Source organism: Phodopus roborovskii, unplaced genomic scaffold (genome assembly GCF_943737965.1).
Source record: "Phodopus roborovskii unplaced genomic scaffold, PHOROB, whole genome shotgun sequence".
In the NCBI taxonomy this organism is placed as follows: domain Eukaryota; kingdom Metazoa; phylum Chordata; class Mammalia; order Rodentia; family Cricetidae; genus Phodopus; species Phodopus roborovskii.
In genome coordinates, this window is record NW_026126540.1 from 35590622 (window position 1) to 35616331 (window position 25710).

Genomic DNA, 25710 nt, shown 5'->3' on the forward strand with positions numbered 1-25710 from the left:
AATTCTGGCTGGGTTTACAGGCATGAGACATCACATGGCCTTCCCTTTTTCTTTCTTCTTTCTCTTTCCTCTCACCCTGAGGATTTAAACTTAACCTAGAGTCTCCTACAGCTCCTGCCCTGGTCACACTTCCTATAGTGACTATGGTTACATCATTAGTGTGGTAAATGGACGACTATAGTCACTGACTGGTTTCGTATGGCAAAAGAAATAGGATAAGCTGGAGGTTTTTTAAAAATTTATTTTAATGGTCTTTTCCAAACACCGTGGAGAAAATGGGCTGGGAGAAGCTCCAGTGTCTCCTCTGGCCAGGGAAACAACTGGTGACCTTGACATCAGTTCTGCTGAGAGGCTGTCTGTCAGGTTTGAGTATAGAGTTAACTAATCCTAAAAACACGACTTTTAAAAACCCACACAGTGATTATCCCATATAATTAATAAGCATCAGAGTCCTGAGTAATAAAAGCTTCTCTGCTAAGGCCTCAGACAGAAAGCAGCTGTTAGGCTGTCTGCTTTCTCCCCGAGTCCTTGGGAGTAATTCCATAGTCACCTGCACAGTAATTACAATCCACACAGATGGCTTCACCTGTAAATGACAAGGAGCCATGGCTGCACTTCTAAAAGGCTCTAGTCACACAGCAATTCCACCACAGGGCCAAACACAGAAAAGGTCAACATGAAGGCTGTATTTATGATCCCAAACACCTAGAAAATGGGCTACACATTTGCTGTAAATAGCAGTAAGAAGCAAACCAAACGCTAAAACTTAAATAATGAAAATAGCTTTTAGGGGGACATGTCCTGGTTATCTGTTGCTGCATAACAAACAGCCCCCCCCAGCCCTGCGCAAATCCGCAGGGTAGATAATACTCATTTTTATCTCACATGGCATCTGATGGTTAGGAATCTAGGGTGAGGGTTTAGCTGGGTGGCTCTAGATAGATCCGGATCTAATCGCCTGAAGCCGTGGCTTGAGTGCCAGCTTCCCACAGTGAACAGCATGCAGGTGATAAGACCAATGTCTCAGGTGTGCAGCCCAGCCTTGAACATTCCAGATGGGACCACACATGGTATGAGTATCAGCAGGCAGCACTCACTCCTTAGCAAGCTGTGACCCTTCAAGCTGGCCACAGACAGGGGACGAGATATGCTGTCATTAACATTACATATCAGGGTAAAATAGGAAGACCCACACCGCCAACACTTGAGTTTTAATGATACTTCAACTATTAAGAATGTACAGAGGGGGTGGGTGTGACCTTGGGTTTGAGCTTTGGAGAAATTTAGTAATTAAGTTGAAATAATCAATTTCCTGTTTCAACATTTTTGCTTTGCTTTAAGTGACAATATAAACTTTGGGTGAACAGAAATTCCTACACTGTCAGAAAATACACTGGCCTTTAATTTCAGAGAAAAGGAAAATAACTGGCTTGCTAGACAGACTCGACGACAGGCGCGTTATAACAGACAGAACACACTAGCCATCTATTAGTCATTTATTTTCACTTTACAGGCTGGAGGAAAACACATCACTAGAGAAAGCTTAAAATAACATCACAGAACAGCCCTGGAGACTGCCATACTTAGTCTCCAAAGTCCCAGCTGTGTTATCACTGACTTCAAAGAGAAAGAGCCAGGCACTCAGACGAAAGCAGGAGAGCTGAGAGTTTCAAGCCAGCCGGAGCCACAAAGGAAGGTTTTGTTTCAAGCACCCCCAGTCCCAAGAAAAACAGTAGTCTCCTTTTCTACCTTCCTAGTATAATGTGTGCAATGACACAGGAGTATGCACAGTCCAGCCTCAGGCAGGAAGTCAGCCCCTATACTCTTTGGACAAGGAGTGGCTCCAAATCTAAAGGTAAAGAATTAGTCTGGGACAGCTCAATTGGCAGAGTGCTTGCCTAGCAGGCATGAAGTCCTGGGTTCCATCCCCAGCACAGCACGAAACTGGGTGTGGTGGTGCATGTCTGCATTCTCAGTGCTTAGGAAGTGAAGGTGGGGGTCAGAAGTTCAAAGTCACTAAATATCAAATTTGGGGCCAGCCTGGGCTACCTGAGACCCTGCCTCCAAGCAAAACAAACTAACAACTTGGCAGGCAAGATGGCTGGCTTAGCTGGAAAAGGCACTCACTGCCAAGTTTAGTGACCTCAACTTGATCCTTAGGACCTACATGGAAAGAGAGCCAACTCCTCTAAGTCATCCTGTGGCCTCTACACTAGTACTGTGGCATGTGCCACCGCCCACGCTCCCCCCCCCACCAAAAAAAGTATACCAACTGCCTTTGAAGTAGGATGGACTTCAAACATCCCCTCAAAGTAATCTTCAGGCACAGATATTTACAAAAGTAATTATTTACATAAGGATAGACAGCGGTTTATTATTATTTGACTAAAGTGCTCTAAATTCTATTCAGGACTGAGGGTGGATTTAATCCAAGTAGCTGTAAGTGGGGTTGCAAGGAGGTGCCACCCAAATTCCAAAGTCTAAAACACTTTGATGAAACCAAAGGAAATGTAGAGAAAGTCTGTCTTTCTAGTGTCTGTCCTTCCCTGCAGGAACGAGGCTGACATGAGTTATATGGCCTGGGCCCATGTGCTCACCTTTTTGCTGCGGGAAAGGAAATGTGTATGGGAATTCAACAGAAAAGAACAGAGTAAGGGCAAATACTCCTGAACATAAATAAAGGATTTCAAGGTACGTTAAAAAAAACATTTTACCTTTCCCAAAAGTTTTATGTTCTCTAGCTAAGCAAGTTAGAGATGTCTCATTTATTCCTGCTGCCGCGTGCCCAAAGCCTCTCCCCTGGCCACCACCTCTCATTAGAATGGGACACAGGGCTGCTCCTGGAACCCAGGATCTCCTAGACTACAACTCCAGCTCTTCATCTTTTTGCCAAGTGATCACACATCCCTTAAAACACGACAAAATTCAATGGCTGCTTAATACCACATATTAAAAACACACTGGCCACAGACCCAAAGAAAAAATCCAAATGGCCAAGAAACTCGAGTTAGGGCTCAGTGCAGGGTTGGAGAGATGGCTTAATGGTTGATAGTATTTCCTGTGTAAGCATGAAGAGCAGCTGGGAGTGGCCTCCCATGGCCTGTAACCCCTGAGTGGGTGGAGACAGGGGCCTCTGAAGCTTGCTGACTGCCTGCAACTCTAGGTTCAGAGAGAGATCCTGTCCTGAGAAATGAGGTAGGGTGCCAGGCAAGACACCTGGTACACCCACTCCCCAGTCTCCACATGTGTGCAGACACCACAAAACATACACATCCTGTTACCACATCCCTGGTAAATCACAGAAGGTTCTTAATCTCAACAGAAAGTTCTTCTGGGCCCCTTTCAGCCAGAAGTCTCCTTCCGTCCAGGGACAACTCCTGTTCTGAATTCCTTTGCCTGTTCCAGTGTCATCTAGACAGTTGTACACCCTATAGTCTTTAACATCTGGCCTTTTCTGCTCTCAGCAGAATGAGGTTCACTCTCATCAGTGCATGTCAGTAATCTGTCCTTTTTTACTCACGTGTAGTATGCTGTGTGAATATACTGCATTTATTCTCTTGACTGACATTTGATTCTACCAATTTGGGTTTTGCTATGGGCAATCGAGTAAGAGCTATTTGTAGATGCAATGCTTTGTTCCTTTTGTAATTATTGCTAGTTACTTGTCTAAGTCTATGACAATTTCCTAACCAATTTCCAGAGTGGGTCTACCACATTATCACCCTCATCAGCACCAAGGAAGCATTCAGGTCTCACCCTTCCCAGCATCTGCTCTGCTATGGTCAGGCCATGTTTCAACAGCAGCTACAGTAGGATCTCACTGACCTGACTGGAATCTATTGTGTTTAGCAGCCCGGTTCCTTGTGTTATATGTATGAGAGAACATGCGTACATGCACATGTGTGTGCGGCCATTCATATGCCGCACAGCTTGCATTAAGGTCAGAGGACAACCTGAAGGCAGTTTTTTTTTTTTTTTCTATATTTCTACTACGTGGGTCTAAGGATTTTAACAGTGACAGCAGAAACAACAGGGATGCCAACATCCAAATGCTTATGACCTGAAAATGGTGTGCTGAGTTTTCGTATTTCCAGCCTAATCCTAACAACATTTCTCTTTTTTTGTGTGCTTGAGCCAGTCTAGCAATGTGGCTCAGGCTGGTCTAGAAATGAGATCCTCCTGCCTTGGCCTCCTGAGTGCTGGCTGGAACTACAGGCGTGCACCACCATGTCCAGCACAATATTCCTCTTCAATTAGACATCACTATTGCCTCCATTTCTTTTAGGAGGGGAAGTTAAATAGCATACAACAGTCTCAGAGTTAGGACACTAATTTGCAGTGAGTAAGAGGAGGAAGTGGTACTGACCATGTCTGGTGGGTAAGCTCATGTTCCCCAGAATCTAGCTTCAATTGATTAGGCCTTAACTGGTGAATTCCAGGGAGCACAGAATAAAGATTGGGGTCATCTCCACCCCTCCTCCCTTCCTAAAAACCAGAAGAGAAACCACTGCAGAGCACTGAAAGGAGTGAGGGTTATTTCAAGGACCTTTCCTCCCATGTTAGACGAGAAGTGTGTGTCCCCCATGCCACAATGCAAAATCTGTTTGTACTATGTCTCAGTCCTTAATGACACTGGAACAGAATGAAGACTCCAAAGTCTGACTCCCGACTCTGCTTTTTAACAATTTAAGGTAAAACAAATATACACATTCTAATAGAAAATTTATCAGCATTACTATTTTATTTTATTTTAATTTATTTTAGACTATGTTACAAAAGTCTACAAATTAAAAGAGATTTGATTGTAGATCAAATCTATAATATTCAAAAGATACACAAAAGAAAGAAACAAAAACCAGATAGCCAAAATATTCTGGAGTCTGGGGACAGTTTCCAGAACACATGCATTTAGTGAGTACTTCACCTTTGCTGGGCAGCGCACATGCAAATGGGTAGCGAGAGAGGAAGACAGATTTGGCCATGAGAGACCCAGCTCTCAGTGTTCAAGGAGATGAGATCTGCTAGATTTTAAGCACAGACTCAACATCAGCAGGGGACAGCAGCCTCCGCTTGTTTAATGTTTTCTAAACAGCACCACCCATGTTTAGAGGAACACCAACTACGGTTTATTTGATGAGAATTTTCTAAGACCCAGACTTTAAAAGCATAAGGAGTAGGAAGGAAAAGGCCAACCCTGGAAGTGGGTGGGTTCTGGAAGAGAAATGGGACAATCAGTGACTTCATGAATCACAGGAAATATGTAAGGTGGAGGTGCATGACCCCAAACTCCCTCTGGAGTGCTACACAGACTGTGACACCCTAAGTTAATCCTACAAACCTGAAAACCTTTCTACTAGAAATGTAGTAAGGCTCTTTTGCTCGCTGTGTATTGAAAGTACAGGGCTCAGTGAGTATAATAGGTACTTACAGCCAAGACCAACACTGACAACCTGAGTTTGAGACTTGGGGCCTACACAGTGGAAAAGAACCATTTCCCAGACCTCACACCTGTGCTTCGAGTACACGTGCATGAATAGGAGTCTTAGCTCATCCTCTGACCACCTCACACCCATGCTGGCCAGACCGTGTGAGTACACATATGGGATTAGGAGTATTAGTTCAGACTAATTACATTAAAGCCAGGTGTGGTGGCACACACCTTTAATCCCAGCACTCAGGGGCTGGTGGTTTTCTATGAGTTCCACACCAGTCAATGCTATACAGTGAGACCCTGATTCAAAATAAATAAATAAAAACCACACCCCACTCAAGACCCATCTTACATTGGACAGCTTCAGTCTCCCAACCAAGAGGAAGCCAGCTGAAGAAGATTCCTCCTCGTTCACATTGGTGAGCCTCTTTTCCAGTGCTGGTGGCTAAGTGTGCTGAGCTTACGCTACCACTGACAAGCCACTACGTGTGAGCTCCTTTTAAACATTTAACTCCGAGGCTAAGGCTTTTAAAAATGATTTATTTTATTTTTGATTATGGATTTGTGTCTTGCTATGCACACACACATGCATGCATGTTCCACGAGGCATATGATCCTTTGGAGCTGGAGTTAGAGAGGCGGCTGTGAGCTGCCTGCTGTGGGTGTTGGGCACTGAACTTGAGTCCTCTGGAGAAGCATGTGAGCGCTCTTAGCTGCTGAGCTATCCCTCCAGCCTAAAGTTAGTTTGTACTCATTTTTGTTTTAGATTTGTGTGTGTATGTGTACATAAACTAAAAATATGTTTAGTAAAAAAATTAAAGGAGCATTAATTTGGAAAACAGAGAAAAGGAAGATGAACATTTTTCTAAAAGCCACAAAGACAAAACAACAAAAAACCCCAAACTCAAAAACCTTGAGAAACAAATCTACAGTTGGTCATGGTAGTGCACATTTCTAATCCCAACACTGGGGAGGCAGACACAGGCAGATCTCTGGGAGTTTGAGGCTAGCCTGGTCTACAAACTGAGTTCCAGGACAGCCAGAGCTACAAAGTGAGACCCTGTCTCAAATCACTCCTACCCCACCAAAAAATAAAATAAAACAAATCCCCAATGAAAATAGAACCTGCAGAAGAAGTAGGGTAAAGAAATGCATTCCAAAAGAGAGTATCTGTAATTCAGATAGATGCTCATAAAAGCCCTTATGGGGACAGTCTGAGAGAGACTTTTTATTAAGTATCTAGAGGGAGAGGACCAGCCTAGCATTTGTGAGATCTTGGGTTCGAGCTCACTGTGGGGTGAGGGTGGAGGGGAAGAACCTGCAGGCTTTTATTTTTCTTCTGATAAAAAGCTCTCACTATTATCCAGCTGTGGAATGCAGATGATTACACCTTGAATTGACTAGAAAGGATACCAAGGCAAAATATTCATTGAAAATTAAAACAGGGCAGGGGCTCAGCCATGAGGTCACTGGCTACTCTTCAGGAGTGCCTGAGTTCTAACTTTAGCACCTGAATGGTGGCTGTTTGTAACCCCAGGTCCAGGGGAGTTACACCTTCTTCTGGCCTCTCTGCCCTTGCATATATGTGGTGTACAGACATACATGGAGGCAAAACACCCATACACATAAAATAAAAATAAATTTTTATTTTAAAAATTAAAACATAAAACTGTGTTTTATTATATTATTACAACCAGTGGACAGAGGTACACAGCCCGTCCTCTGGTATCCTTTACACAAATATGAAAGCAAATACAAAGCATAGCTTCCTGTCTGAAGAACAAGCTGTTCTCATAGATGTAAATAATGTGACTGGATGGGAATTGTTAACAGCGAGTTATAAAACTACTTTATTAGCGTTAAACGTCTCCTAAAAACACATTATTAAATGGCATCTATTTTTGAGAACTGACAATATTCAAGTAAGACTTAACGGATCTGAAGTCATTCTTCATGTGACAAATATTTGTGAGTACTTTAGAAGTTCTGGAACTGGTCTGCAAGGCTGGAAGAGATTAAATCCCAGTTCTCCATGGAAATGACACTTCATGGGGGAGAGGGGGGTCCAACATAAAACAGAAGTGCTTATCAGAATTAACAAATATTTCCATTACCATAATACTCAGTGAGGACAACCAGAAAAATCACATTAAGTGATTTTTATTTATTTATTTTAAAGACAGGGTTTCTCTGTAGTTTTGGAGCCTGTCCTGGAATTAGCTCTTGTAGACCAGGCTGGTCTCCAACTCACAGAGATCTGCCTGCTTCTGCCTCCCGAGTGCTGGGATTAAAGGTGTGTGCCACCACCACCACCAAGCTATTAAGTGATTTTTTTTTTTTTTAAATCAGCTTTTTAAAAAATGTACTGGCGTGCTGAGGGTTAAGAGTGTGTGCTGTCGGTTCCCAGCACACACAACCATGCAACTTACTTTCAACTCCAGTTCCAAGACAAAGACATACACAGACACTATAAATAAATGTAATTTTATAAAATAAACAAACACCCACCCTCAGACACAGCCAACCAACAGAACAAACCGAAACCACTCCCATAAAGTCTAAGGGGCAAAAGCAATACTATTACAACATAGTCACGAAATGCCCTACAACAGATTCAGAACATATACCACAAGAATCACAGAAAATGATATCTAAACAGCCATGGAGGGCATTTAATTTAAGAGGCATGTGGAGGGAAAAAAAAAAAAATGATGTTGTGCTGAGCAGGATTAAGACAAGATTGTCAATGAGGGGCTGGAGAGATGGTTTAGTGGTTAAGAGTCCTGGCTGCTCTTCCAGTGGCCCAACATGGCAGATCAAAACTGTCTAGAGAATATAATGCTCTCTTCCGGCCTACTCTGGCACCAGGAATGCATACATGACATTAGTGCATGCAAAACACCCATATATATGAAAAAAAAAAAAAAAAGGTCTACAGTCCTAGGAACTGGGCAGCTGAAGTAGGTGGTTAGTTGGTTGGCTGTGTGATGCCTGCCAGTTATTCACAGCAACACCCTACCTCAAGAAATTACTAGCTGGCGGTGCTGGCACACTCCTTTAACTCCAGCACTCGGGAGGCAGAGGCAGAGGCAGAGGCAGAGGCAGGAGGATCCCTGTAAGTTTGAGGCCTGCCTGGTCTACAAAGTGAGTTCTAGGATGGCCAGGGCTGTTATACAGAGGAAACCCTGTCTTGAAGCACCCCCCTCCATCATCAACACCCACCACCACCACCCCTACTAAAAGTAAGACACTTAAGTAATCTAATTAGAAGAAGTCATTAGGGGCTGGAGGTTCAGAGGTTAGACTGCTTGCCTTATGTATTAGCTAGGTTCTGAGTCCAATCCCCAGCACAGAGAGGGGAAGAAATTAGAAGTTACATATACTTTCAGTAGACGGAATTTAAGTCAGTCGAAAGAGGTAAAAGGGAAATGGGAGATGCAAGAAATGGGAAGCAGAAGACAAATGACACTGAAATACCTGAGTGTACCAAAGAAGATGGAGGACGGCAGGTGGCTCAGAATGATGACAGTTGCAAAGAGCCTTGCTTTAAAAAAGAACATGATGCACAAATTGGTTCAAATGGGCCTTGAGCCTGGGTCAAGAAGTAATGTAGGGGAAGAAATTGGAGAGAAGGAAGTAAGGGATGAGTAGGCCATGAAGGAAGGGAAGAAAAGGGCTGGGGCAAAGATTCCACTCAGTGGAGCGCATGCCCAGTACGCACGGAGCCCTGAGCTAAAGCCCCAGCATCATTACCTGGTATGGTAGTGCACCTACATATCCCAGCAATCATAAAATTTTACCTGCACAGATAAACTGAAGTGCTTGTTGACTGCAACCCCATCTACCGTTCTCCAAGTCTCCTCCTGAGCCATCTCATCTAGCTTTCCTCTCTGAAAGCCTTCCTGAATTCTCCTCCTGGATCACTTCAAAGCAATCACAATGTTTAGGTGTGGATGTTTAAAACCTAATGACACAGATAATCTGCAAGGCCCTTCTGTCTTTCCAATCTCTGGCTTAAGAGATCTAATCAGTGCACAACAGTTTTTCCCTTCTTAAAAATACTAACAAGTTAGGCATGTGGGCACAAGCCTAAAATACCAGCACTAGAGAGGCTGAGGCAGGGATATTGCTATGAGCCAAAGCCAGAGTGGAGTATGGGCTACACAATGGATTCAAGGCCAGCTTGGCATGCACAGTGAAAATCCTACCCCACCCCCCCCACCACCCGCCCCCCCCCGGAATAATCCATAGTGAGCTTTACTTAACCGGTTTACTAGTGCTGTGTTAAACAGTGGTGTAATGAACATCCTTGGGAAGAACAGCCACCCCAACCCCCATCACCCAGATACAACAAAGCCCTGGATATCCTGGAACTCAAGAAGAGATCCACTGCCTCAACTTCCTGAGTGCTGGGATTAAAGGTGTGGGCCATCATCCATCCAAAGAACAGGAGAGATTTCTTCTTTTTAAAAAAGATTGTAATGTTTCTATTCATGTGTACATGTGTGCTTCTGCATGAGTATATGTCACTCCTGGATGGGTGCCTGGTGTGTCTAGAAGAAGGCACTGCATCTCTGGAGCTGAGTTATACGTGGTTGTGAGCTGCCTAATGTGGGTGCTGGGAACCTATCTCAGGACCTCCGGAAGCACTGCACAGACTCTTGACCACTGAGCTATCTCCTTAGGCCCCTATGAAAAAAGTACTAGCTTTCCCTCGTAAGAATATTTATTTACTGATTGATTGGTTGCTGTGTGTATGTGTGTGAGGGTGAAGATCAGAACAACTTTGTGGGGTTGGTTTATTCCTTCTACCTGTACATGGATTCCGAGACTTGCACTCAGGTCAGGAGAGGCTGTCATTGGGTAGCAAGCACCTTTACCTGCTGAGAGCCACCTCTGGCCCTGGTTTTCCATTTAATAAAATTCCCAATGCATTCTGTGTCTCCTTTCCATACAGACTGCCAGCAGGCAGATAATATGGCTTCCTCCTGCCCTAATTATTTCCACAACACTGCATGACAGACCACAGTTTTTATTCTAAAACTAAAACTTTCATAGTTTCCCTTGCTTCTCTCTATAGGAGCAGCTAGAAATAACCTCTGTTTAAACCTGAATCACGAGGCCAACACATGCCAGGAGACACAATGACAGGAAGTCAAAATAACAGGAATAAGCCACTTCCTTTTTTATCTGTTCCCATCTGCCGGGAGAGGAGAACTGTTCTGGAAGGAAGTGACACTTGACAAGCAGAACTTCCCTTTCTCCAGGGCATAGCAGCTGTCCTCCTCATACACAGACCCACAGTCACAGGAGGATGTGAGCTGCATGAGGACAGTCGCTGTTTTTCTGGCACCTGCAATTACTGCTCAAACAATTCACAGCGTCAATGACAGAAAGCCATCTAGCTAACAGCTGACACCACATAATTACTCTGAAGAGCTAGCTGTTATAGAACAGGTTTAATGTTTTCATGAATAAAATTCAGATGTCTTCTCATTTAAGAACACAAGCTTCTTGTTATAAACACCAGTTTCTGAACAATCATCTGTACCAACGAACGGCCTTTCCCCTTCTTTTGGCTCTTTTTGCCAAGACACCCCGTTGGTGCTTCCCTGTCACTGACTCCCCCTCCCCAAGGTGGATGGTGGAGGACTTCCTACCACCTTCAGGGAAGCCAGCCAAGGGAGAATGGAGAGGCTTGGGAGTTTTCACCAGTTATAACTTAGTATTGTTCTATGTCCAGGGTTCTATGTTTTCATATGCTGCACTGTGGACAGGATTCCATATGACACACAAAGACCATTTTCCTTATAGACTAGGCGGTACTCCACTCTGATTATACCATAATTTTCTTGACCCCCCCCCCCATGAGATGCTAGGCTGTTTCTAACACTTCCATTGCACTGAATTATGCTCTAGGAACAACCTTACTTGAAACTTTACACAGGAGGCTGAGATGAGAGGAGGATAAACATTAGACAAATCTGGGCTATGTAGTATCTCAAACAAACACACAAACAAACTAAGGAAGAAAATACTGATGGCATGTAAATACTCAAGGTCATTGGTCAGAAAGAAGCGAAAATTAAAACTGAAACCAGAGCATAGTGTGGGTGCTGGAACTTGCAGCCAAAGCAGGACTTCACTGAGTTCCAAGTCAACCTGAGCTACACTGTGTGTTCCAGGTCAGCCGGGGTTATAAGTTCTCATACAATAACAATGAAATTGAAATGACTTATGACATACCTGTTAGAATGGCTAAGATAAAAAAGGGGGCTTCACCAAGTACGGCAAAACTGTGGAGTCACCAGAACTCTTAACACAGATAGGGCATGAATGGAAAATGGTTTGTCACATCAGAAAACTACTTGGATAGTTTCTTAAAAATAAACATGATACTTAGCATGGCGGCCAAGGAAATCCAAGCACTTACAATGTGCATGCGTGCTCTCTCTCTCTCTCTCTGAAGTAAATATAAACCTATTATTTAATACAGTCATTCCATTCCTGGGTATTTAACCAAAAGAACTAATAGCACATGTCCCCACAAAGCCTTGTATAGGTAAATGTTCACAATAGCTTTATTTATAATGACACAGAGCTAGAAATAATGTAGATACTAAGATGAATAGAGAAAACAAGTTATGTATCTATATGGATAGTGGAACACCAGCCATAAAAGAAATCAACTATCAATACTTAACAGTATAGATAATAAATAATCATATGTATAGTAGTAGGCTGTGCCTAACTCACCTCTGTACCTATGGGTTAGGTCATCTCTCAACTGTCATCATAGAAGCTTCTTTTTGCAGTATGTGGCAGTTAGTACAGAGACTAAGACTGTGAAATGCTCAGCTAAATGGGACATCTGTAGCACACTCCCTTCCTGCAAGGCTCAGAGAGCAATAAAAAAAGAGGGGCTGGAATGTCTGTAAGAGTCCGGAGCAGTGGACGTATGCAGAGAAACAGTAGCTGCTGGACATGACAGGGCACCTGTTGCATGCAAGAACTCACAGCGGCAGAGGCTGCATGACTAAGACCCACACAAGACTAAGCCAGCTAAAACCCAAGGCAGGGTGGGCGAGATGCTCTTGAAGTCCCACTTTTAGCTGAGAAGCTATAGGCAACTGATGGCTATTGCGGGATATGGGGGAAGTCTGGTTTTTCCAGGGATGTGGCCTAGGCTCCAGGTGATGGGCCTGGGCTGCGCACATACAGGAAGCACTATTCGGATTCAGTGGGTTTAAAAACTAAGCACACGAAGCTAGGCAGTGGTGGTGCACACCTTTGATCCCAACACAAGGGAGGCAGAGGCAGGTGGATCTCTGTGAGCTCAAGGCCAGCCTGGTCTACAGAGCGAGTTCCAAGACAGCCTCTAAAACTATAGAGAAAACTCTGTCTCAACAAAACAAAACAAAACAAAACAAAAACAACCCAAAACCAAAGCACATGGAGTGGAGAGGAAAAAGGGGGAGGGGGCAGATAAGGAGAGAATTGGAGGGAAGGGAATCAGGTAGATTTGCTCAAAACACACCATTTGCATATATACAACTCTCAAATAATAAAAAAAAATCATGTAGGGACAAATAAGTTCACTCTTCCACAACTAAGAGAATACTTTCTGGATGCTTCCATAAAACCATAATGTAACTAACATCTGGGGACAGAAATCAGATTAGGGATTCAAGAGCAGGGGTGGGAAGGTTAGGCAGGTGGATTAAAAAGGGCACAAGGAAGATTTTTGGGGGGGGGGGATGGACATGTCCTTGTGACTGTGGAAATAGTCCCCGGAGCACACCTTGTGACTGCAGCACTCTGGCAGAGAGAGAGGGATGGTGAGCCCAAGGCCAGCTTGGGTGGAAAGGCAAGATTGTCTCACACAAACACGTGGAGGGTTTTGGGTGGGGGAAGCTATAATGTAGCATCTATTCTAAGCCACAAAGTCAACCCTCGCCCTTGTCAGCTGTTTCAAAAGATATACCTTTGGTTATCAGGGTGGGGATGGAGTAATTGCAAACACCGGAAAGTCAAAGCTCTTATCTTCCTCAAAGAGGGCAGCATCCCATCAGCACTGTTTGCTTTATGAACATAATTCTGTCCTAAACCGATGAACTTTGAAGCTTAGATTGTAATACAGTAACTACCGGTAAAGTAGTACATATCCTGCTACCCTGTTTGGTCTCTGTCTCTCTCAATTCATTCAGATGAGAGCCATAATACTTGTGCTTGTGTGCTAAAGGCTGATGGAAGATATCTTCCTTTATTATTTTCCTTTTTTTTTTTGGAGACACAGTCTCCATGGTTACAGCTAATTGTGGCTCTGCATCTGAGGAAGAAGTGTGTAGAACAGCCCGGCATGGAAGAGTGAAAGCAAAGCATAGGCTCTAGATTTGATTAGCGGTCAATTCTGTTTTCCAGGTTTTTAAATGGCTACTGATTGCAGTCCCTTGTCCTCCTCAGCACTTTCTTTCTGCATGGAATTACTGCACTGCGCTTTGCTGCTGAATTGTACAGCTCCTCCACTGGCTTCTGAGCACTGTAATTTTCCTTTTACTATTGAGGGGATTCCTACAGTGTTCTCACTCAGGAAAATAAAAGTTTATGTGACTTTCATGAAGATTGTTTTTCTCTGACACATGCTTCTGAACAGAAAATCACATTTCTGTAAGATTCATCTGGGACCAAATACAGTGTAAATAGTCTCTTTAACAACTAAAGTTCACATTCGGAAGACTGGTATTACATCACAGAAACACTGCCTTTCATGGTCTTATGGTGGCAACGGAGAAGGGCAAGGTGGCTTTTCTATGGGTAGGAGACCCACACTACCTGAAGATTATAGGAGCTGCAGTGCAATCTTGCGTGCAGCAACAATTCCAGAGAGTAAATAAAGCTTTTTACAATCCCAGCTCTATAGTGGGATTCGTTTTTTACAAACTGTAGGACATTTATAATCTTTCCCTAAAGAAACAAAACCTGCCAGTGTGACCTGATATTCACTGAGAAGCAAGAGGTAGCCATATGGTTTTGTATAGTGAACAAAACCTTAAAAAGAAAAAGAGATTGTCCTTCTCCTCTGAAAGCAAACAGAACTTTATTCCCAGTACTCAAGAGGTAGAAAGATCTTTTTGAGGCCTGAGGTCCAGGTGAGCCAGGCTACACAGTGACATCATGGGTCAAAAAGTGGGGGTGGGGGGAAGTGGCCTGGAGAGGTAAGAGATGACTCAGTGGTTAATGGGGCATACTGCTCTTGCAGAGGACTGGAGTTTGGTTCCCAGAACACACTTTAAACAGCTCACAACAACCTATTAAATGAAGCGAGAAGGGACCCAATGCCTCTGGCCCCCCAGAGAACCCACACTTGTGTGTATGTGCTCATGTGTGTGCGTGAGTTCTTGTGCGTGCACACACACTTACTTAAAAATAAAATAGATCACCCCCAAAACATCAAACCATCAACACTGCCCCCAAATAAACAGACCAAAGCCTTTCAACTCATGGAGCATGAATTAGGAACTAATAATAAAATCAGTCCAAAAATTCTATCAGGTACTTACTAAGCAAAAGAGCTGTAAGAAAAATTTGGTATTGTTACAGAATACAAACAAATGAACAGAAACTACCCCATAAATTAAATGAGATTTCACTTTAATGTAAAGATCTGGAGAGATGGCTAGGTGGTTACAAGGATGGTGGCTCACAACTGTCTGTAACTCCAGTTTCAGGGAACCTGGTTTCCTCCTTTCACTTCCCAGGCACCAGACACACACACAGTGCACATACATACATGAAGGCAAAACACTCATACACATTAATAAAAGCAAACTCAAAACGACAACAAAGAGTCTTGGTGAGGACTGTGACCCTGACTCAGTAGATGTCCAAAGATGCCTGTCTTGTGGAGCAACGAAACTGGATGGAGGCTGAGCTCAGTTATAACATCTATAGGCCACACGCAGATGCAGCCTAACACTTGGCTCAACTCTGAATGCCATTGGCTATCAAAACAACTCCCTTACAGAGAGCTCCTGCTTCTCTGGTTTCTTTCAACTTTTCAGACTATTCTTACAATAAACAGAACTAGACACAATTAGAAAAGTCGTTAGGAAACATGTACAACAAACAGCCAAGGCAGTCTGTGGCAGAGAACAGGGAAGAGTTTTTACTAGCTCCAAACACTTGCCTTGAAGTACTGTGGCAGTCTAAAGGCAACCATCGACCGCACAGTCACTTTATTTGTTCAACAAATATTTGGTGCTAGGGATGTGGCTTCAGTGACTGATCATGTCCCTGAGTTAATATTCAACAACAAAAATTACTACAGTAAATATTTACCACGTATCTACATCAGGCTCTGCCAGGCTTAGGGGAGAAGGAACATCGAAGTGACACATTGCAGCAGGTGCCACTGTCACCCTCTCAGGCTGGGGGAACGGTACAAGCAAAACTCAGAGCACGCTCTGATACTTTCTATTACAGGTGTCCTCTCCTGCCCCATCTAGTTCCGATGGGGTGAAGGCAGATGATGCAGGCAGGAACACAGAGCATCAACAGGTACTAGCAGGGTTAAGAAGGCTCAAGCCTTCCTTAGTACTTTTTCTGTTCTCCCCATTAGCAGATAAGGACACAGAATGGGAAGGTGTTCTGAGGCCAATCTAACTAGTAAAGTCAGCCTTTTTAGTCAGCATTGAAAGAAGTAAACTAGCATCACTCGAAACATAACAATTACAGAAACCTGAGTTTAGATGTTTTATTTAACTTCACTTTCTAGAGATTCCTCTGTCTTCGGCAGGCTCACCTTTCACCTGCTTTGGTTATTGCCCTTTGGCTTTGGGAGTATCATCTGCCTAGATTCAACAGCTACTCCAAAAAGTCTCTTCTCCTCTTATCTAAGTATGTTGAGACAGAAGGGAAAACTCTCCGTGTATGTGAACTTGAAAGGAGGGGCATCTACCTCTGCTTGGATATTTTTTTTAAGGCTCCACAGTATTTCCATAGGTCAACTGTCCTCACTAACACACCTCTCCCAACCTTCGCATTTTAACAGATAACAAGTTAAGTAACAAAATAATTTTCTTTATTTTTGAGACAGGGTTTCTCTGTGTAGCCCCAGCTGTCTTAGAACTCACTCTTTAGACCAGGCTGGCCTCAAACTCTGAGATCTGCCTGCCTCTGATTCAAGTGGAGGTGTGTACCACCACATCACCACATCTGGCCAAACAAAAGAATTATTAATTGTGTTGGTGGCATAGAGAGTTTATGGACACCTTGATGTCCTGGACATTATACCTTAAGCTTTGGTACATGAATATGTATGTATACATGCATATATATGTGTGTGTTTCTTGTTAAGTAGATTTCAGCAAATTTTCAAGGAGGTGAGCACTTGAAAACAGCTAAAATACACTAAAAGTACAAGGTTCAAGGTTTAACCCAGTAAAGACTAAGGGAACAATTTTAAGGGCAGGGCCTCCCCCCTTTCCCGATTTATTTCTTGAGACAGGGTCTATGTAGCCTTGGCTGATCTATAAATTGCTATGTAGACCAGGCTGGCCTTAAACTCAGAGAGATTCCTTCCACCTCTGCCTTCCAAGCACTGAAATCAAGGGTGTGCATCACCACCCTTGACTGAAAAAATCTTAGGTGAGTGCCTAAAGCAACTTCCTGTCAGTATGTTCCCCTGCCACTTCAATAACTATACCAATATCCACTTTGATAAACACACCAGAGAAATACTCACAGGACTCGGTAACCAGTCAACCAATCTCTCTCTACATACCTTTAAAGCTTCTATAACAAGGTCCCTTGCTTCAAGTTCTCCTTCAAGAATACTGAACAGTGTCAGGAGTTCAGGCTTGCTGAGTTTTTCCAGATTCATCCTGAAATTCTTAAATACAGACAACAATCAGTCTCCAGGAGAGGAGGGAGCTTGACAGAAGGGAAGGAAAAGAAGTGGAGATGGAAGGTACAGTAGGTGCCCTTAGGAGCTGCAACCCAAAACAAACTGAGCAGGAGAAAAATAAAATCCACTGTAAATTATTGATTTCATCGCCAAGATCAATTATTCATCACCTTTTCCAGGCTGGTTTGCAACCTGGGTCTAAGAAAGATTCAGGAACTAATTTTGTCTGCTAGGAACTGAGGTAGAACTGGGTTCCAATGGGTACCATTTCATTAAAGATCCTTATTTTAGATAACCAAACTTGAAAACTGCAAACAGATCATCCTGGCATCTCTCTTCATTTGGTTGAAGCCAAGTTTAAGCAAAGGTAATGCTTACTGAGAGCACAGAAGTAGCGATTACAATTTTTACCAATTCTTCAGAAAAACAAGCCTAAACATAAGCATGTGCAAATAAACACCTCTCTGTCTTCATATTTTAAAAAGGTTTTTGTTTTTCTTTTTAATTATGTATCTGTGTGCAGGTTTGTGCATGAGGACAATGCCCATGGAGGCCTGAAGAGTACACTCAATGCCTCTGGAGCTGGAGTCACGGGAGGCTGGGAACCATCTGATGTGGGTAATTGGAACAGACCGTAGGCCCCTGCAAGAGCAGCAAGTGCTTTTAACCACGGAGCTATCTCTCAGCCTCTTAGTTTATTTCTTTTCTTGAGACAGAGTCTTCTATGTAGTTCGGGCTGGCCTTGAAGTCTCGATCCTGCTACCTTAGCCTCCAGAGTGCCAGGATTAGAGTCATGAGTTTATTTAGACATCTTAATGAGCTAGGCTACTACAGATTTAACTTTTTATGACCATTATTTTGTTTCCTTGAGATACAGTCTCAATATATAATGCCGCTCAGCCTAATTTCCTATGTAATCAGGCTGGCCTTCAGCTTGTACCATTCCTTGGCTTTATTTCTCAAGTGCCAGGATTACAAACAGTATTCCTTAGACATAGTGATGGTTTTCATAAAGATATTTTCATTTAATTATATCACCTACTTAGGCCATATTCACCTCCTCAAACATTCTCCTTTCTCCTCATACACACCAGTCCAATCTTGCTTCTGCTTCTATGTTGTGTGTGTGTGTGTGTGGGCGCGCGCGATCTTAGGTATGTATAGAAAAATCTACAAGTGGGAAAAAATTTGCAATTTTGACTTATTTCACTTGATATGATGATCTCTAGTTGTGTCCAGTCTTCTGCAAATGGAGTGACTTAATCTTTATGGCTAGATAAAATGCCCCTGTGCGGATACACATTTTCTTTACTCCTCATCTGTTAGCAGAGACATCTCAACTCATTCTTATTTGGCTACAATAAACATGGGTGTGCAGCATCTCAGAGCCCTTTGGGTGTTTACCTGGGTGTATAGGAGCGTCCTACAGTAGTTCTACTTTTAGTTTTCGGAGGAAGTACTACTGATTTCCCCGGTGACCATACCACCCGCCCTGCCTCATAAGCACTCATTTCTCTTCTCTTTTAGGCTAACTTTCTTAGGGTCATCTCCTTCTCCCTGCTGCCCTCTTCCTTCAGTGTCTTCATGCATAGGCATGGCTGGCCCTGAATTTGCACAATCTTCCTGCTGCTGCTTCCCACTCCCTGGAATGGCAGGAATGGAATTACATCACACTTGGTCCTATCATCGTCTTGATAGGTGAGATGAAATCTCAAATGCATTTAGCTTCTGGCTAAGAAAGTCAAACGTTTTAATTTTCATGTTTTTTTGGCCATTTGCACTTCTTTTGAAAAGTGTTTGTTTCATTAGCTCATTTATTGATAGGGTCCTCTGTTATTTATATTTATTTTACATGTGTTTTAGGCATAGATAGTATGGAGGTTAGAGAACAACCCGTGAGGGCTGGGTCTCTCATTCTACCATGTGGGGTCCAGTGACCCAACTCCTGTTGCCAGGCTTACCCACCGAGCTATCTTGCCAGCCCAAGTTCTTGTATTTAATTAAACATTACTCCTCGGTCATGTGTAATGTGTAGCTGGTGACATTTTCCTCCCATTCTGTAGCTTTCTCTTTTGCCTGTTTCCTGTACAGAAACTTTACTTCACCCCATCCCATTTGTCAGTTTTTTGTTTTATTTCTGGAGCCAGCTGGAGTCTTTTTCAGAACCACCTGTATCTTGAAATGCTTCCCCTAATAGTTCCAGGTCTTATATTGAGGTCTTTGATCCACTACGTTCAATTAAATGTTGTACAGGGATGTCGTTTACTCAGCACCATTTGTTGAGGAGGATGTCTTTTCTACAATGTATGTCTTGGGCATCACATGGCCACAACTGTGGGTCTATATCCAGGACCTATATTCCGCCCCATTGATCCACACAATTGTTTCTGAGCTAGTAGCATGCTATTTTTGTTACTGTATAGTAACAAAACAGTGGCTGTATAGTATATGTAAGCACAGTATAGTAACTCAAGGTATTGTGACACCTTTGACATCACTCTTTTCACTCAGGATAGCTTTGGCTGTTCCAAGCTTTTTGTGACTCCATATATTTTTGGGTTGTTTTCCCTATATACATATAGTGAAGAATGTTGTTGGAATTTTTGAAGGAGATTACATTGAATCTGTAGATTGCTTCTGCTAAGAGTCATTTTCATGGTATCAACTCTACTGACCCATGAACATAGAAGATCTTTCCATCTTATCTTCCTGAGTCTTCTCCAATTACCCTTCAATGTTCCAACACTTTCCCTGTGGAAATAGTTTACTTGCCCTTCCAGAGGACCTGGGTTCAATTCCCAGCACCCACATGGTGACTCACAACCATCTGTGGCTCCAGTCCTAAAGAATCTGACACTCGCCGGGTGGTGGTGGCGCATGCCTTTAGTATCAGCACTGGGGAGGCAAAGGCAGGCGGATCTCTGTGAGTTCAAGGCCAGCCTTGTCTACAAAAGCTAGTTCCAGGACAGGTTCCAAAGCCACAGAAAAACCCTGTCTCGAAAAACCAAAAACAATGACAACAACAAAAAACAAAACAAAACACCAAGATTCTGACACTCTCCTCTGTAGGCACTTGGCACAAATGGTGCACAGACATACAGGCAGGCAAAACACCCATACACATAAAAAATAAAATAAACATTAAAAAAAAAAAAAAAAGAATAGTTTACTTCCTGGTTAGGTCTATTCCTAGGCATTTTAGTTTGTTACTTACTATTGTGAACAGGCTGCTTTCTGGAGTCCTTTCTCATGGTGATTATCACTGGCATACAGGAAAGGTGCTGATGTTTCTATTGACTTTGTATTCTACCACTTTGCTCACAGTGTTTATCAGTTCTAAGAGGTGTTTTTAGTCAATTTAACAAGTTCACATTTCTACAAGGATCTGTTAAACAGTGTGGAACTAGCACACTCTACTATGTTAGAACACATGCAGGCAGAAGATAGCTGGTTACGTCACCTACAAAGGGTCTCCCACCAGTGAACACTGTAAAAGATTTTGCAGTTTCCATGGGAATGCAAATTTTTTATTCCTAAACTGTAACAGTCATAGTGTTTCTTCAGAGTGAAGGCAACATGGTGAATTCATATACTTTCCAGCAATTCCTCATTCTTCAATTTAAATCTGAGGGCCACTCAAGCCACAGACTCCTTCAGTGCTACTGTACTACAGTGAAAGAGAACACGCACAGATGTGTACTTCAATGTACATTCTAGCATGTAATCTGAAAATCTTTTTCCACATAGTAAAATGTCTTTAACGTAACCTCAGCTCTAAATGCTAACTTCTGGTTGGTGGATTCCAGCCTCTAGCGTGTCTCCCAATAGCATTAAAGATCATGTGCTGTAGTTATTGTGAAAACGAAAAACAAAGATAACAATCCCAATTAGAATACCCCCAACAATCTTAATAAAGCCGTCTGTCAGTCCTGCTGTAAGCTACATAGGGCAAAGCAAAGGACAAAAGCTTTTGCCAGGTCTGCATCTTCCTATTTGAATGACTGGGTGACTTCCTCTCACAGACGCATTCAGGAAGATGGGGCTCTAGGAAGCTTTACTTGAAGACATGCAGAGCTGTTTCAAGAACTGACTTCCTCCTTGTTTTTTGTTTTTTTCTGAGACAAATCACTGTTCACATTACTCTTTTCTTCAATATCTTTAGTCTTTAAACAGTTTTGTTTAGGGTTCCAAAATGATGACTAAAAGCAGTGCCGTCCCAGTATAACACAGTGGTTACTTGAGAATACAGAAGGCCAGTCCTGGCTTGGACAGGAACAGCTAGATGGCCCCGAGGAACACAGATACTTAGTCAACCTTTGTTTCTTAACAGGTAAAACAATGAAATCAGGCTGGGTGGTGGTGGTGCATGCCTTTAATCCCAGCACTCAGGAGACAGAGGCAAGTGGATCTGAGTTCCAGGACAGCCTGGTCTAGAGTGAGTCCAGTACTAAAGTCCAAAAAAAATTAGCGCTCTCCAAAGTCCTTCTTAGTTCCACTCTAGCCTAAAGACTGGAGGTGAAGCTCAGTGGTGGACTGAGGTCGTGGATTTTACCCCTACTACCATGAAAACAAGCACACACACACTAAATCAGACTGTACCCAAATCAAAGTCTCTGATCTGCAATGGTAACATACATCTCCACGAAAGACAAAAAATTGCTGCCTGGTGGTAGTGGCACACGGCTTTAATACCAGCACTCTGGAGGCAGAGGCAGGAAGATCTCAGTGAGGCCAGCCTGGTCTACAAAGTGAGTTCTAAGAAAGCCAGGACTGTTGTTACACAGAGAAACCCTGCCTTGAAACAAACAAACAAAAAACCAAAAAAAGAAAAACAAAACAAAAACAAAAAAAACCCAACCCCTCCAAAGTAAAGAACAAGACATTCCAATCTATCCTTTGGTCTCTGCACAGGCATGCACAGGAGCATGTGTTCCCACACACTTGCATACACAACACACATATACCGTATGTAGTCTTACGTGTGTCTATAAATCACTTCTACACACAAATTTTAATATCTGGAACATTTTATTAACACATATAAACTCATTTGGCTTATTGTTTATAATGCAACACAAACAGTATACAAAGCAGGGGAAAGCCGCAGGTGTGTAAGTCAAGACCAACACAGTCTAGTGACCTTTCTTCATAGACACTAAACTTAGCAATTCTTTGCTATTCTGTACATCGGGATTTATTTCCAATACACGTTATAATACTTCTTACAATAAAATCTTGTCTGAATTACAGCGACATCCAAAGTGCATTATGATTTAGTGTGGCAGTGGTGTATCTGTGGGTGGGTTGGAGATGACACTGACCTGGTAATTGGTGGCTGCACTTTGTCCTCCGGTATAAAGTCTTAGAGGTTTCCTTCAGTTAAAATTTTAGAAAATTGACAGATATTAAAATGTTGTCAGCATGGTGGAAGAGTGTCCAACACTGCAAAATAAGAAGAAATTCATTGTCTTTGCAACCGTACTATGAACAACGTGGTGAGCCCATTAGTGTCAACTAGGACCACAGCTGGTAAGGCCTGACAGCCCTAGGTTGTTAATGACAAGAGGGTAGGTCCCTCAGGCTGAAGCTGAGTGACATCTGAAACACAAGGCTCTGACTTCCCTCTTGCAAGGGTCTCAGGGAAGGTGGGTGCTGCTCAGTCCCTCCTCCCCCACTTTTCTTTTAGGACAGGGGCTTGCTACAGAGCCCAGGGTGGCCTCCAATGCTGATGTTCTTGCCTCTGAGATCCTAAACTTTCTTCTCATGTCAGGTACCATTTCAGGGACTAACTTCTCAAGGGCACTGGGCATTCACTTTCCCTGGACTGACAAAAGTCTGTCAGCATCAGACAACTCATGCACAATGCACACAGAACGTAATCACAGCCAAACTGTTCCACCTGCCAAGTCTGTAAGGAAGTGCATCATCTCACTTCCAATAACCACAAAGAAAGAAACAAGTCAGTCTGTGACCATTTCCACTGTTTACAGGGATGACCAAATACCGCAACTTGTATTTTCCCATCATGTCTACACATTACATGTTAACAAATGCTTTTGCTCGTTTTTCCCCAATAGTATTAAGCTATAGTTAAAAGTGTGTGTGTGTGCGCGCACCCGCGCGCGCATGCACGCGCGCACACACGCGCGCGCACACACACACACACACACACACACACACACACACACACGAAGTGAACTGACAAGGGGTTGGGGGCACACTGGGAAAGGAGTGGGGAAGCAAAAGGGAGGGTAGGAGGGCTCAGGGGATGGAGTGGGAGAGTCAGGCTCAACATACAATATATACATGTATGAAAACTTGAAGAAATTAGCTAAAAAAGAAAAAAAAAAGGAAGGGGGGGGCTTTAACTTATTCAATTTATTTCCCCAGTCAACAGTTAAACTCCGAAACTCCCAGCTAAGGAGAGGAAGTGTGGGTCCATCACAAAGTCAAGAGTAGAGGACCAAAGCATGTAGGCAAACCACTAAATAAGCTACTCCAGCAATTCCTGCCAGCATTCGGGCAGAATTAGACAGCCCAAGGTCTAGAGCTGCTCTCAACCCACACTCCAGAACCACGGCTGCCAGGTCTCAGGGGTGTATGCCAGGCTATGTTGCAGGCTATGGACTCGGTTTTCTAAGTGAGCTGTTACTTGTCACTGACACCATTTCTTAAGTGACTTTGAAAGACAGAATCATTCCAACCAGATGCCCAGATTACTCTTTCCAGTAGAACCCTCCAAGACCCAGTCTGCCTCAGAGTTTACACCCAGACACTCTGTCTAAGGAATGCCACAGTCTATAAATCTGAAAGAAAAACCACTTGTGGACAAGTTTTCTGGATATATTCCAGTGCCAGCTGACAGTGTATTAAACTTCAGAGTTTTCTTAATAAAAAATACATATAAACACATACAATAAAAATGTTACAAGTATTTCAATGCCCTGGAAAAATAAGCCCATTTAGAGATTAAGCATGAGATGTTTTTTACATTATAGTATGTATTTCAAACAAGCTTGATCAGCAAGGGGTCTGTCACAGGCCCCCTTCCCACTTCTCCAGAGCTAACAGCAAGAACTTGTGAATCTTCACTAAATGAACTTCTTCCTTTTGTCTGTTTTTTGAGGCAGTCTTACTATGTAGCCCTGACTGGCCTGGAACTCACTTTGTAGAGCAGGCAACAAATCTACCTGCCTCTACCTCCTGAGTGCATGCAACCCTCTTTTCTTCTTGACAGAGTCTTGTTATGTATGGAGCCCAGGCTGGCTTTGAATTTCCCCTTTTGCTTCAACCCCTCAAGCAATGAGCTCAAAGGTGTGTCTTACCATGCCTGGCCTAAAAGTGACATCAATCAGAAGAGTTACTGGTGTCGGGAGGTGGGAGGCATATGCACACATGGGCTACACCCGCCTGGCTCACACACCCATACAGTACCTCCTTACCTGCCTCGCTGACCTGCCTCGCTGACTGCCTGCGAAGTAAGTTGCTGTGATCTGCTGCTCCCTTTGTTCCCAACCTTCCCTTCTCCGAGGAACACCCAAGTAACACCCAAGCTCCATTCACTCTGCTTCTCACTGCGCTTCCTGTTTCTTGAGAAGCTTGTGCCCTGGAACTGAACCAATTTTGTAGGACAACAGGCACAACTGCCCTTTCACCGGAGACAAGGTGGCAGAAAAAGAAAACACCCCAAACAGCTTCTACAGCCATCTAAGTAATAGGGCAGGGCGGGGCAGAGCAGGGCAGGGCAGGGCAGGGCAGGCCAGGGCGGAGCACAGGTAAAATGTTTGTGTCTAGTATCTGGGTGTACATGCAGGGGAAGGGTCACTTTCTATGCAGTTAGTAATAAGGAACATGGTTAAACAAAAATCAACATTTTACATGAGTCTTAGTTCTTGACAGGGTAACCTCAAACACACAAAAATTAAAAAAAAAAAATCAACTCAAATTTTTACAAAATCAGTTATTTTACTAGGAGATCATTTTGTTATACACCCAGACACCCAACTTAAATAACTCACACTTGGGCTAAAACTGGCTCATAGGCCATTCACTGTGACTTTAGCATCAATAATTAGATATGGCCAGAAATATATATTGAATTTGTTCTAATCATATAGCCTTAGATATATTTGTAAAACCAAAATATGGGTCAGTTACTTCTTAAAACTCAAAGAGATAAAACACAAAATAGGGGTCCTGACATCTATCCACTAAATAGTGTATTATCCTAAAAACCCAGTATATACCTGGGCATGCTTGTACAAATCTATTATCCCAGCACTTAGGAGGTGGGAGGCAGGAGCATAAAAAGTTCAAGGCCAGCCTGGACATAAATGCTTAGTGGAATCAGGGCCTGCCTGGGTTATGAGATCTT

The 25710-nt window shown here is 43.1% G+C and overlaps 1 protein-coding gene across 1 annotated transcript in view; it reads right to left on the reverse strand.

Annotated features, from left to right (window-relative positions):
• Cttnbp2nl (CTTNBP2 N-terminal like) overlaps nt 1-25710 on the reverse strand; it is a 47434-nt gene that overhangs the window by 10557 nt on the left and 11167 nt on the right. Inside the window, exons 2-3 of the mRNA XM_051199406.1 lie at nt 22658-22778; nt 17214-17321 (exon numbers count right to left, since the gene is read on the reverse strand). Coding sequence (XP_051055363.1) covers nt 17214-17312 — 99 coding nt within the window. The 5' untranslated portion in view covers nt 17313-17321; nt 22658-22778. The remainder of the gene's footprint in view (nt 1-17213; nt 17322-22657; nt 22779-25710) is intronic.